This window comes from Mus pahari, chromosome 3, assembly GCF_900095145.1.
Source record: "Mus pahari chromosome 3, PAHARI_EIJ_v1.1, whole genome shotgun sequence".
Taxonomy (NCBI): Eukaryota; Metazoa; Chordata; class Mammalia; order Rodentia; family Muridae; genus Mus; species Mus pahari.
The window spans coordinates 10,127,154-10,139,786 of NC_034592.1; the positions used below are offsets into that span (position 1 = coordinate 10,127,154).

The window sequence follows — 12,633 nt, forward strand, 5'->3', positions numbered from 1 at the left end:
AAAAAAAAAAAAAAAAAATCATTTTGAACAACAGCCTAAAAGCAACCATGTAAGTAATTATTGGTAGACACAGACTCTAGAAAGCGAATACAGGATCATCAGCAATTAAAAGATTTTTTTTTAAGATTATTTTTATTTCGGTATGTTAACTTGAATGTCTGCTACATGTGAGGGAATATCCACCAAGGCCAGGAGAGGGTGTCAGATCTTGGAATTGGAATTACAGGCAGTTGTGCGCCATGTGGCACGGGTGCTGGGCTATGAACTCTGGTGGTTTGGAAGAGCACCTAGTACTCTTAACCGCTGAGCCACCTCTCCAACTCCTCACTTTTCTTTAATCATGTGTAAGTGTGAGAATGTGCATATGACGCAGCTGCCCTCAGAAGTCAAAAGAATAACGTTGGATTCCCTGGAGCTGAAGTTTATAGGTGATTGGAACCTATATGAAACTATTGGTGATTATGAACCAATCAGTGTGGGTGTTAGGAACCAAACTCAGGTTCTCTAAAACACCACCAAGTGCTATGCTCTTAACCATCTCTAGTCCCTCTATATAAAATTATTAAATATATATTATGTGTTATGCCAAGAAAATTCATGCATAAGTAACTAAATTTTTATGAGATTACCAATTTACTTTAGTCAGAGGCACTCAATAAATATGAAATATTAACAAGTATACTATGATTTTTAAAACTCAGGCTCCCATTACTACAGAGGAAGTTATTAAGCTTACTAAATCAACAAAGGTTCTTTAGTATGGTCTACTTTAGGAAGGAATTGCTCACAGGATCAAGGTCAAACTTTTCCAGACTTGTTCTCCCTATGTAGCTCAGGTTGGCCTTCAGCTTTCCAATCCAGCACTTGGGGGGCTAAGGCAGATGGATTTCTGTGAGTTCTGCCTGTCTATACAGCAAATTCCAAGCCAGCTAGAGATACAGGGTTAAGACCCTATTTCAACTTCTCCCCACAAGAGAAGTTAAATACCTGAAAATTGTCTTTGTTACATACTACATATGATGGCTGTCTTAGGAAAAAGCCGCAGTACAACTTACTTGTAAAATGAGACCATTTTTATATATCATTATTACTTTTTTAAAACCTGACACACCAACTACTGCTTTCAGGCTTGAGTACTGGCAGTCTACTGCTGATGAGTACACAGTTCGTCATTTAAGGAAAATAACCAGCAAGACTTATCATCAATAAATAAAATTTGAACTCTGAAGCCAAAAATAATAATAATAATCATAATAATAATCATAATAATAAAAGATTTTGGGAAAACACAATTATCAACTTGAGCTTTAAAGCTCTTCAATATTTAAAATTTTTCCAATGAGACCTTGGTAGTATTAGTGAGTATGGTATTTTTCATATCTTATATAGTTTTTCCTGAGCTCCAGTATGGCCAACTGGACCATATGCTTAATAGATATCTCATACTTTACATAACCAAAGATACCTTCATATTCTTCTCCCTAAAAGCCACCCCCAGGGCCCAACCATCTGCTAGCATGCTAAAGGGAATAGAGTAGTACTTAAAGCAGGCATCATACTTAGATCCCTTTCTCTTACACCACGTGCAATCCAACATACACTTCCCACTGTGTCTTCAACATATATACCTGCTCTAACTCCTCAGTGTCATACTCACCCCACTGGCTGAATCTGCTCTCCCTCCTTTAGTCTGTTTCCCACTGAACAGCCTAATTCTCTAAGAAGTAAGTCAAGCCCAGCACAACAGAGGCACACCTTTAATCCCAGCACTCAGGAGGCAGAGACTTGCACATCTCTGTGAGTCAGTGGTCACTGAGGACTACACAGTGAGTTCCTGTCCTTAAAAAGGAAAAGGGAAATCAAATACTCCCATAATAAACTCACCCCATCAAACGTAAGTAAACTCCAGCTCTCTTTCTATGGGTCACAAACTGGCTCCTGGTTATTTCTCTGATTTACTTGTCTCCCTCTCAGAAACTAACTCTCCAGCCACATTATCCTTATAAAAATGTTTCTCGCACTAGTAAAAGACTTCCGGAGTGTTTATGATAAATCCACAGGTACAACTTTTTTTTTTTNTTCAGACACTCCAGAAGAGGGAGTCAGATCTTGTTACAGATGGTTGTGAGCCACCATGTGGTTGCTGGGATTTGAACTCCGGACCTTCGGAAGAGTAGTCGGGTGCTCTTACCCACTGAGCCATCTCACCAGCCCCCACAGGTACAACTTTTAAACTGATCTGGATTTCTAGGCTGTGTTCACTTCTTTTGTGACTTTATTGACTTTCATGGCTGAGTCCCAGGTGAACATCCTGGAATCACCATTTTCACATGACTTCTCTGGGAAACGGGTTTGAAATTGTAAAGAGTTCAGCAGATCTTCACTGAGGATTCTGTCCCTCTCTCTGTTCCCATTTGCTTCCCACACCTCCTTTTGTCACATGTTTGTTGACTAAGTTGTATTGTAATACTATTATGTTAAAATAAATCTGGCCCCAGAATGCCTCCATACTTGCAATAAAGAACTTTACCCTAAAAAAATAAGATTAAAAAAAAAAAAAAATTTCTCATTTCCTAACAGTTCCACATGGTTCCTTAGATCTTCAAAAAGCAGGCAACTAGCAAGTCCTCCAAATCTGCATGAGTGTTCCTTTCACAGAGGCTGCAGAGATGACTGTGGCTAAGGACATTGTTGCTCTTCCAAAGGACCCAGGATCTGTTCCCAGCACCCACATTAGGCAGCTCACAACCACCTATAACTCCCAGTTCCACAGAATCTTGTGCCCATTCTGGCCTCTGCAGGCACTGTACACTCTCAGGCACTCAAAACACATAAAAATATTTAGATATAATATAAAGAAACTATCTTCAGCTGAGCAGTGGTGGTGCACACCTTTAATTCCAGCACTTAGGAGGCAGAGGCAGATTTCTGAGTTCGAGGCCAGCCTGGTCTACAGAGAGAGTTCCAGGACAACCAGAGAGACCATGTCTAGTTTCCCCCCCACACACACACACACACAAAGAAAGAAAGAAAGAAAGAAAGAAAGAAAGAAAGAAAGAAAGAAAGAAAGAAAGAAAGAAAGAAAGAAAGAAAGATAGATCTATTTTCAAACCCCTGTAAGTGAAGAAGCCCCCTCTTCCAAATCCTGGTTTTCTAGCTCCCATCTTACTACTTCCTTATCTATTTGAAATGAGGGGTTTTTAGTTTTGGTGTTTGGTTGTGTGTGTGTGTGTGTGTGTGTGTGTGTGTGTTGCTGTGTGTTCATGTGTGCATACACAGCATGTTCCCTTGTCCCCGTAATGAAAATTTCCTAAGGATATAGTCTTTGTCTCAGTCACTATTATCTCTGGGAGGCAAAATAGATACACAATAAGTTAAGTATTAATGTATGGAAGAATATGACAATTTTCCATCTAGACAAGGAAATCCCTCATTTGTGAGTAATATCCACCAAAAGAAACAAATCAATTAGAGGATACTACTAAGGCATTAAAGTGAGTTTAAAAAGAAAACTAGGAATACTGAAAGCCAATTTGATGGTCTGAATGAGAATGACTTCCATAGGCCCATGTACTTGAATACTTGGTCCACAGTCAGTTAAGCTGTTTGAGAAAGATTAAGAGGGGGGGCTCTCTCTCTCTCTCTCTCTCTCTCTCTCTCTCTCTCTCTCTCTCTCTCTCTCTCGTGTGTGTGTGTGTGTGTGTGTGTGTGTGTGTGTGTACAAACTCACCCTCTGACACTGTAAGCCACCATAAGCACTTCCTTCTATAAGGTGCCTTCTTGGTCATAGTGCTTTGTCACAGCCACTGAAAGGTAGTTAAGAAGTCAGTATGGCCTATACATACAGACCTTCCCAGACCTCACTGAAACATAGCTTTTTTTTTTTTTAATATATGAGTGCTCTGCTGCATATATATCTGCCTGCCTGAATGGTTGTGAGCCACCATGTGCTTGCTGGGAATTGAACTCATGACCTCTGGAAGAGCAATCAGTGCTCTTAGCCACTGAGCCATCTCTCCAGCCCGAAACATATCTTAATGTGTACTATTATGACAAAATATCACAGGCTGTAAATATATATATATATATATATATATATATATATATATACACACACACACATATACATACATATATATCAGAAACTTCCTTCACAGTTTATGTGTAAGGGTATTTTGACTGCAAGTATATCTGTGTACTACATGTGTACAGTGCCTGCAGAGGCTAGAAGAGGATGTTCCAATCTTCTGGAACTAGAGTTACATTTAACTAGAGTTACATTGGTTTAATAGAGTAAACCAATATGTGGGTGCTAGGAATAAACCTGAGTCCTAAGGAAAAGCAGCAAGTACTCTACCACCTCTCCAGCCCCTTATTTCAGTTTTAAAATCTAGGATACTTGTCAAGCAGTGGTGGCTCATGTCTTTAATCTCAGCACTCAGGAGGCAGAGGCAGGCAGATCTCTATGAGTTCAAGGCCAGCCTGGTCTATAGAGCAAGTTCCAGGACAGTCAAGAACACAGAAAAACCCTATCTCAAAGAAAAAAAAGAAAAAAAAAAGAACCAAAATGAAAGTTGTGGGCCTTAATTTTGTGTAGTGATGGTCTCCTGCTATATCCTCATATGGCAAAAGGCCAAAGGGCAAACAAGCTACACTCACTCCCTCTAACCTTTAAGTACTACCCCATGTCTGAGGACAGACTCCCCACAACAAGCACCCCCAAAAAGCCTCAGTTACATTGAGTCTTTAAGGTGTACCATCATTCAAACTACAAGTATATTAATAGTAAATCAGTAGAGTATTTTAAACAGGCAATGGTGTTTTTGCTTTTTTGAGACAGGGCTTCTCTACATAGCCTCGGCTGTCCTGGAATTCACTATGTAGATCAAGCTAACCTTGAACTCAAGAGACCCAACTGCTTCTACCGCCTGAGTGCTAAAATAAATGGTGTGCACCACCATGCTAGGCTCACATTTTTTTTTGTTTTTGTTTTTTTTTAATACTTGTTTGCATGCATTCCCGTGGTATAAACATGAAAATCAGAGAACAACTGGTGAGAATAAATTCTCTCCTTGTACCACATGGATCCCAAAGATCAACTCAGGCCATTACGCTTGGCAGCAAGTGCTCTAACCCCCTAAGCCTTGCATCAGCCCAAATTTCTACTTTGAAAGTACCACAGTATTGCAACAAAAGCTCAGGAGGAATAATTGGTCAAAGGAAGATGTGTGAAGATGACAAAATGATCATTGGGAAGCTAGAGCAAGTGTCTACTCAACAGCTAATGCAATGGATATAGAATAGGCAAACTTAAGATGTAAAAGTCAGGTGTGGATGGGGTAGAGAACTGGAAAGCAATTAAGTGCAATTATTGCTCTTGCAGAGGATCCAGATTCAGTCCAGCACCCACATGATGGCTCACAACTATTCATAACTCCAGTTCCGGGGGATCTGGCACCTTTTCTGGCATCAGTGGGCATCAGGCAGGCATGTGGTATGCAGACACAGATGCAGGCAAAACATGCATATACATAAAAATACAAAATATTTTTAAAAATGTAATAGAAGCCAGGATTTAATAAATGCTCTCCTGTAATCCCAGCACTTGAAAGGTATCAGGAGGACATGGTTTTCAAGATCATCCTCAGCTACACAGCAAGTTCAAGAACAGCTCTGTCTGCAAAGGACAAAACAAAACAAACAGTTATCTTCTGAGTCAGATGTGCACCTCTATGCTGGCACTAGCTGTTTGGATTACCCTGGAAACTCCTGGTAATCGCACTAAGACTGCAGCTCCTAAAGGAACAACCTCAGCCAGGGCTGTCTGAAATAGCTGGTACCAGGCTTTGGCTACCACATGCCTTGAGGAACTCTAGGTGCCCCTGCAACTATTGCCACCTTGGCCAGAGAGCTAGTGCTGCCCCCAGTAGAGGTACTACTCTGATTGATGCTAAGAAGTGAGACTTACAGAGGGCCTAAAATTCAAGCCCCAAAGACTATAATTAATGCTAGGGAACGAGGCTGTGATTAGTCCAAAGAAATGGTTATGATTGACCCAAACACAAAAACGGTTGCTCCTTTTTTTTCCTTTTAAGATTAGTTATACGGAGCTGGAGAGATGGCTCCACGGTTAAGAGCAATGACTGCTCTTCCAAAGGTCCTGAGTTCAAATCCCAGCAACCACATGGTGGCTCACAACCATCTGTAACAAGATCTGATGCCCTCTTCTGGAGTGTATGAAGATAGCTACAGTGTACTCACATATAATAAATAAATCTTAAAAAAAAAAAAAAAAAGATTAGTCATATGCTATCCAGCTTGCCCTTTCCTTCCAACCCCACGTGTACATTCACACCTCACTCTCTTTCAAACTCATGGACTCTTTTTAATTGTTTGAATATGTCTGTGTATCCCTAAACACATAAATACAACCTGTTCAGTCCAAATACTGCTACTTGTATGTGTGCTCTTAGGGCTGACCTTTTGGTATTTGATAAGCAATTAGGGGAGCGTGAAGGGACACCTCTATTTGTCTAGAGACCTTGTAAGCTTCCCCCGTCACATTATCATGTCTACTGGTGTAATCCTTTCTCAGGTCGTGTTTATGCAACTATGCTGATGAGACCTCATGAGTGTAGCTTCTGAAATTTCTAGGAGACACTCCCACATCAAAAGATCCTCTGGCTCTTACAATCTTTTCTACTCACTCTTACGCAATGATCCCTGAGCCTTAGGTGCAGGAGCTGTGTTGTAGATGTAATGGTTATAACTGGGTTCCACAACCCTTTATTTTGTGGGTTATCATTCTCTGTAATGGTCCCCCTCTGTTGCAAAAAGAAGTTAGATGATGAGAGGTGAGGCATAAAGATCAATATTTAAAATGTGTCTATGCAAAATGCAGCTATTTAAAAGAGGTAGAAAGATCGTTCAAGCCAGAGGTGGCAGACGACTCTAAGTCATAAACATCATTTTCCAGAGACAACAGGACAGTTATCTGTATGAACTCACAGCAACTGCGACAGCAGGCATAAATCCTGCACAAGTTCAAACCAGGCAAAATACCAGCACAGAGAAGGTCTCTAAACCAAGAAGCTATTTGCAATTGATACCTGCGGGGAAAAAAGAAAATCAGTTCCCTACAATGAGGTGCTACTGGGAAGCGTAACATGCCCCATGCCCAGGAGGAACTGACCAACACAAAACCAAAATGGACTCCATTTTTATGTGCACTCATTTTGTTTTGTTTCTTTCTGCTTTTGGAAGGTTGCTGCTTTCTGAAGTTTGTTTGGGCTCTCATGTACACATTGGTCAGGAGTTAAGAAAGACCTGGGAGGAGTTGGGAGAAGGCAAATAATATGATCAAAGTATTCTGTATGAAAAAAATATTTAGAATATAGTTAAGGATGATGCTGGTTTAGAAGTGGCGGCTGATTGCAGGTTCTCTTCCAAGATCCATGACTTCACTAGCTCTGGGTAGCTAGCTAGGTTTCTGGTACCAAACATGCTTTCCCTCTTGTTGAACAGGCCAGAATTCCAACAGATTGCTTTTTTTTAAAGTGACTCACTTAGTGAGTCAGCTGGGAGACATTCTCCAGTGCTGCCTCTCCTCATACTGGAGCATTATAGTTCATTAAAAAAAACAAACAAACAAAAAAAAAAAAAAAAAACCACAGGTGAGGTGTTTCACACTACAGTCCCAACACTTGGGAGATAAATGGAAGACATTTCCATCCATGAGTTTCAGGTCAGCCTGAGCTACACAGCGAGACTGTCTCAAAAACATACTAAATAAAACAAAAGGAATTATTTAAGTCACTTAAGAAGAATTAATGGAGCCAGGCGTGGTAGCACACACCTTTAATCCCAGCACTCAGGAGACAGAGGCAAGCGGATTTCTGAGTTTGAGGCCAGCCTGGTCTACAAAGTGAGTTCCAGGACAGACAGGGCAATACAGAGAAACCCTGTCTCGAAACAAACACCCCAAAAAAGAAGAAGAATTAATGGGGGTGAAGGGAGGCTGAAATATAGTTCAGCAGAGAAACTGCTGGACAGTGAAAGCCTAATAACCTGAAACCCAGATTATTCATCAGACCACAGTAAAAGAAATGGACAAACCATCAAAGGCTGTGTACTTCCAAATGGGCACTGTGGCATCTGCATGCATCCATCTATCAATCTCTTTCTATCTCTCCCTCCAAACACAAATACACACACCCATGATGAAAATGTAAAATAAATAAGATCTATCAGATGAATTAGTGGTAGCTTGGGGCAGGATAACACAGTTGTGAAGAATCACACAGCTGCATAGCACAGAACATGGAAGATAGGGGCAGTAAAGGAGTTCTAGGTCATTCACTGCTTGTGGACGTTGTACATCGTGGTGCGGAGCCTAGTGCGCACCACGATGTACAACGTCCACAAGCAGTTTCAGATTCTTGTTATGAACATGGATACACTTCAAATTAATTCTAAAATCTTTTATTTTTTTACTTTTTTTTTTAAGGTTTTATTTATTTATTATATGTAAGTACACTGTAGCTGTCTTCAGACACTCCAGAAGAGGGCGTCAGATCTTGTTACGGATGGTTATGAGCCACCATGTGGTTGCTGGGATTTGAACTCCGGACCTTCGGAAGAGCAGTCGGGTGCTCTTACCCACTGAGCCATCTCACCAGCCCCTAAAATTTTTTTAAGTGGAGAAAATCAACAGAGTCTCGTATTTGAGTCAACTGAGTAGTGCCACTAAAAAATAACCCCAAAGTCCGCTATATACATATACTGTTAAAATTATCAAGTCAACTGTTTCTTTTATATCAAAATGCATTGTTATTTTTTCCTATTTTCCTTTCAATGATGTACTTTGAAAAGAAAATCCTACTGACTGAGCGGAAAGACCCTCCCTAAAATAGACAGACCCTCCAGCAATAACCCAGCTATACAGAAGTCTGCAAGAGAAGCCCATCTTTGTTCCTTACTGCTGAATCCATCTACCCTACTGCTCACTATTCCTGCCCCCTTTGCTATAGAAACCAGCGTCTTCTACCTTCCAGGACAAGCTGAAACCACTGACTGCTCTCCAGGAATCCTCCAGGCTTTCAGCGCTGAGGCTGCTGAAGCAGTCAGTTGCCTGAGCAGCTACTGGGTGTGAAGTTTCTCCAGAATACAGGCAGCCATTGCTACACAGCCCAACTCATATTGTGTACACCAACCTCATGTATTCCTTTGTAGTTTATATTCATGCTACTGGTTCTCTTACTCTAGAGAACCCTGTGATATGTCCAGCCATCATGAGTTGAAGGTTTTCTTCTCCTGCATAATCTCCAATGCAACATGCTGCCTCATCATAGGCACAAAAGCAATACTGGCACACAACCGCAAATCAAAACCTTAAGCAAAAATGTTTCCTCCTCAGAAGGAAAAAAAAGACAGCCACATTAGTTCTTGGTAGTAATACTCTCAAAGAAAATTACTGAGTATATTTCAGGGGCTACATATCATTTGGAAGCTTGTATTAAAACTAATGTCTTTTTTTCCACTTCTAATTCAATTGTTGGGGGGGGGTGGATGGATGGATAAATAGGTGGATAGATAGAAGATTTTACTATGTAGACATGGTAGCCTAGAACATGCTTTGTTAACCAGGCTGGCCTCAAACTCATAGAGATCTGCCTGCCTCTGTCTCCCTAGTGCTGGAATTAAAATCATGCACCACAAAACCCAGCTAAGATTTATTTTTATGTTTTAAATTTTTCTTTTATTTATTTATTTTATATATGTGCATACACTGTCACTGTTGCTGTCTTTAGACACACCAGAAGAGGGTCCCATTAAAGATGGTTGTGAGCCACCATGTGGTTGCTAGGAATTGAACTCAGGAACTCTGGAAGAACAGTCTGTGCTCTTAACCGCTGAGCCATCTTGCCAGCCCTATTTTTATTGTTTTAAATCATAGGTATATATGTGTGCTTGTGCTGGGCTTATGCACATGAATGCAGGTGCCTACACAAGCCAGTGACATCAGATCTCCCTGGAGCTGGAGTTAAAATTGGTTATGAGCCTCCTGATATGGGGGGCTGGGAATGAAATTTGTGTCCTCTGGAAGAGCAGTCTGCACACTTAACTGCTGAGCTCAGAGAAGAGCCAGCTCCACAGTACAAACCTACATGCTCTCCTGTTTGTAGCTTAGAACTTGGAATGTATTTTCAAAAGAATGGTGCTGGAGCTGTTAGGTTCCCATACTGGTCCAACAGGTCTACTTACTCTAAGAACATTCCTGAACTAGTCTGAGGTCTAGATTCTCATGAAAACTGTCTCGAAAAACCAAAAAAAAAAAAAAGGATTCCACTACTTTATTTGCTTCTAAGTGAAAGCTGTTAGTTTTTACTCAACCATAGGGATTACAAGTCAAACTACTACATACAATTCACTTACAATCACTGATAAGCAGTGGCATAGTAAAAGTGCCAAGAATTTCCTGATAAATCAAGGAGCAATTCTATGTTATGACTTAAAGACTACATAATGTTTGCTAATCTACTTTATTCATATTCTTCTATGTATTAACTTTGTATAGAAAGAAATCTCAGAACATAAGCAACCATGACAACACTACTGCGTTCAAGGCCAACAGCCCAAGAACATTTAGAGGAAGAAAAGTATTTAAGACAGTTCCCACTGAATTTCCCTATGAATCATTCGTGCTTTAAAATAATGAGTATACATTATGCTGAAGCGGAAGTAAATATGAGGAGGAGGAGGAAGAGGAGGAGGAGGAAAAGCCCAACTTGAAAATCGCCAAGCACGCAGATCTCCTTCAATTAAAAGAATTTTAAGATGGATTTTATCAAACCCTCAGCAATCACTCTCCGCACTCGATTAGGAGGTCTGTGCAAATGTGACTCGTGACAATTTTTTTAAATAAATAAAAGGCACACCCTCTAGGATGAACTGACATAATCACCCTCACCCCACCCTCCAACGACACACACACACACACACACACACACACACACACACACACACCACTTTTCCTTCCCTGCCCATTCCTCTCGCAGCTGTCCCGGTCCTAGACTCATCACACCAGACACAGGGGCGACAGCGAAGTCTGGACTCCAAGGCGACCAAGGGAGGCTGAGGGATTTCCAGGAGGACCTCAGCCAGGACCGACCCCAGCCAGAGAAGGCTGTGGGGGGTCTTAGGACCAACGGCAGCCAAAAGAGGCAAAGTGGAACACAGCCCGACCAAGAAGAGAGGCCTGCGATGAGCAGAGACCGGGAAGGAAAGACTGCCGGGAGCACGACCCGGCCTGGGAAGGTTGCAGGAAACAGATCGCTGGCGGGGAGAGCTGCGCGGACCTCAGCCAGGGCAGGTGGTGGGGAGCACAGCTGGGCCGGGCAGACCGCGAGAAGCAGAGCGCGACCGGGGTAGGCTTTAGGGAGCCACGGCCCCGGCAGGCTGCGGGGAGCGGCGTCGGGTCAGCGGCGCCCGCGGCGGCCCTGCTCCTCACCCATTTTCTCGAGGCGGCCACTTCCTGTATCGCCGCGGCGGCCGCCGCTCGGGCTGGGGCGGAGGGTGGCGGAGTAGGGCAGCCGCCACCGCGCCCTGCCTGCCTGTCGTCCCAGCCGCCCCCGCCGGCCGCTCAAGCTCCTCACCTGTATGTAGTTGTTTTCACAGTAGTCCGCCACCCGGGTCAGGTTCTGGTAACTCTCTATCAGCGCCCTCTTGCCGGACGGGATCTCCTCCTCTAGTAACATCTGCAGCTCTGCCATTTTCCACCCCTCCGCATCGCTTCCTCTCGCATTAAAGAGACAGAGGAAGCTGAGTCCGCCGGGGACCCGAGCTCCGCACAGACCAGACGCCAACCACCCACCCGCCCTCCGCCGGGTATTGTGGGACTGCACCTCCTCCTCTTCCTCCTTACTCTCCCCGCCTCCTCCCCCCTCTCCACCCAAGACGCACAGCCACCAGAGGCTCACTTTCTCGCGAGAATCATTTCCCCCGTGACAACGGGAGTCCACCCACCCACCCACTATAGCAGTGTTTTCTGGGAATTGTAGTTTCTTCCTGGCTAGGCCGCGCATGCGTCTAAGGAGCTTACAAAAAATGGAAGAATTTAAAGAACCAAGACCTACCATACAGTTTTAAATCTTGAGAGTCTTCTCAAGGCCCCAGAAGATGGCGCCACAAGGTGATCTAGACAATTATTCCTATGAGAAGACTGAAAATTGGCAGAACTTACTTAATTAGGAAAGTCAGTAAGTCAAAGGCATCCAATCAGATAACGATTAAAAATAGAAATCTGTATCCTGACTTCCTCAATTTTGTAAGAGAGACTTTGCCTTCTTAACTTATTCCCCAATTCATTTAAAACCCTGAAAACAATAAATTCTCAGATGTACATCAAGCACTGCGCTTGATATTGCAGAAACAAATGAAGAAAGGATAATTTGTACCCTTAAGAATTTAAAGAAAGCTAGGCGTGGTGGCAAAAGTCTTTGGGAAGCAGAGGCTATGGATCTACATGAGTTCAAGGCCATCCTGATCTACAAAGAGAATTCCAGGACAGGAAAAGAAAGAGAGAGAGAGAGAGAGAGAGAGAGAGAGAGAGAGAGAGAGAGAGAGAGAGAGAGA

At 42.5% G+C, this 12,633-nt stretch overlaps 1 protein-coding gene across 8 annotated transcripts in view; it reads right to left on the reverse strand.

The window, feature by feature from the left end:
* Abi1 (abl interactor 1) overlaps positions 1-11,945 on the reverse strand; it is an 86,102-nt gene extending 74,157 nt beyond the window's left edge. For 7 of the 8 annotated variants that reach the window (XM_021193584.1, XM_021193585.1, XM_021193587.1 and 4 more), the window contains exon 1: positions 11,655-11,945. In XM_021193584.1, the coding sequence (XP_021049243.1) occupies positions 11,655-11,771 (117 nt within the window). In that variant the 5' untranslated portion in view covers positions 11,772-11,945. The remainder of the gene's footprint in view (positions 1-11,654) is intronic. The other variant, XM_021193588.2, reaches the window with a different exon arrangement.
* Between the last annotated feature and the right edge of the window lie 688 nt (positions 11,946-12,633).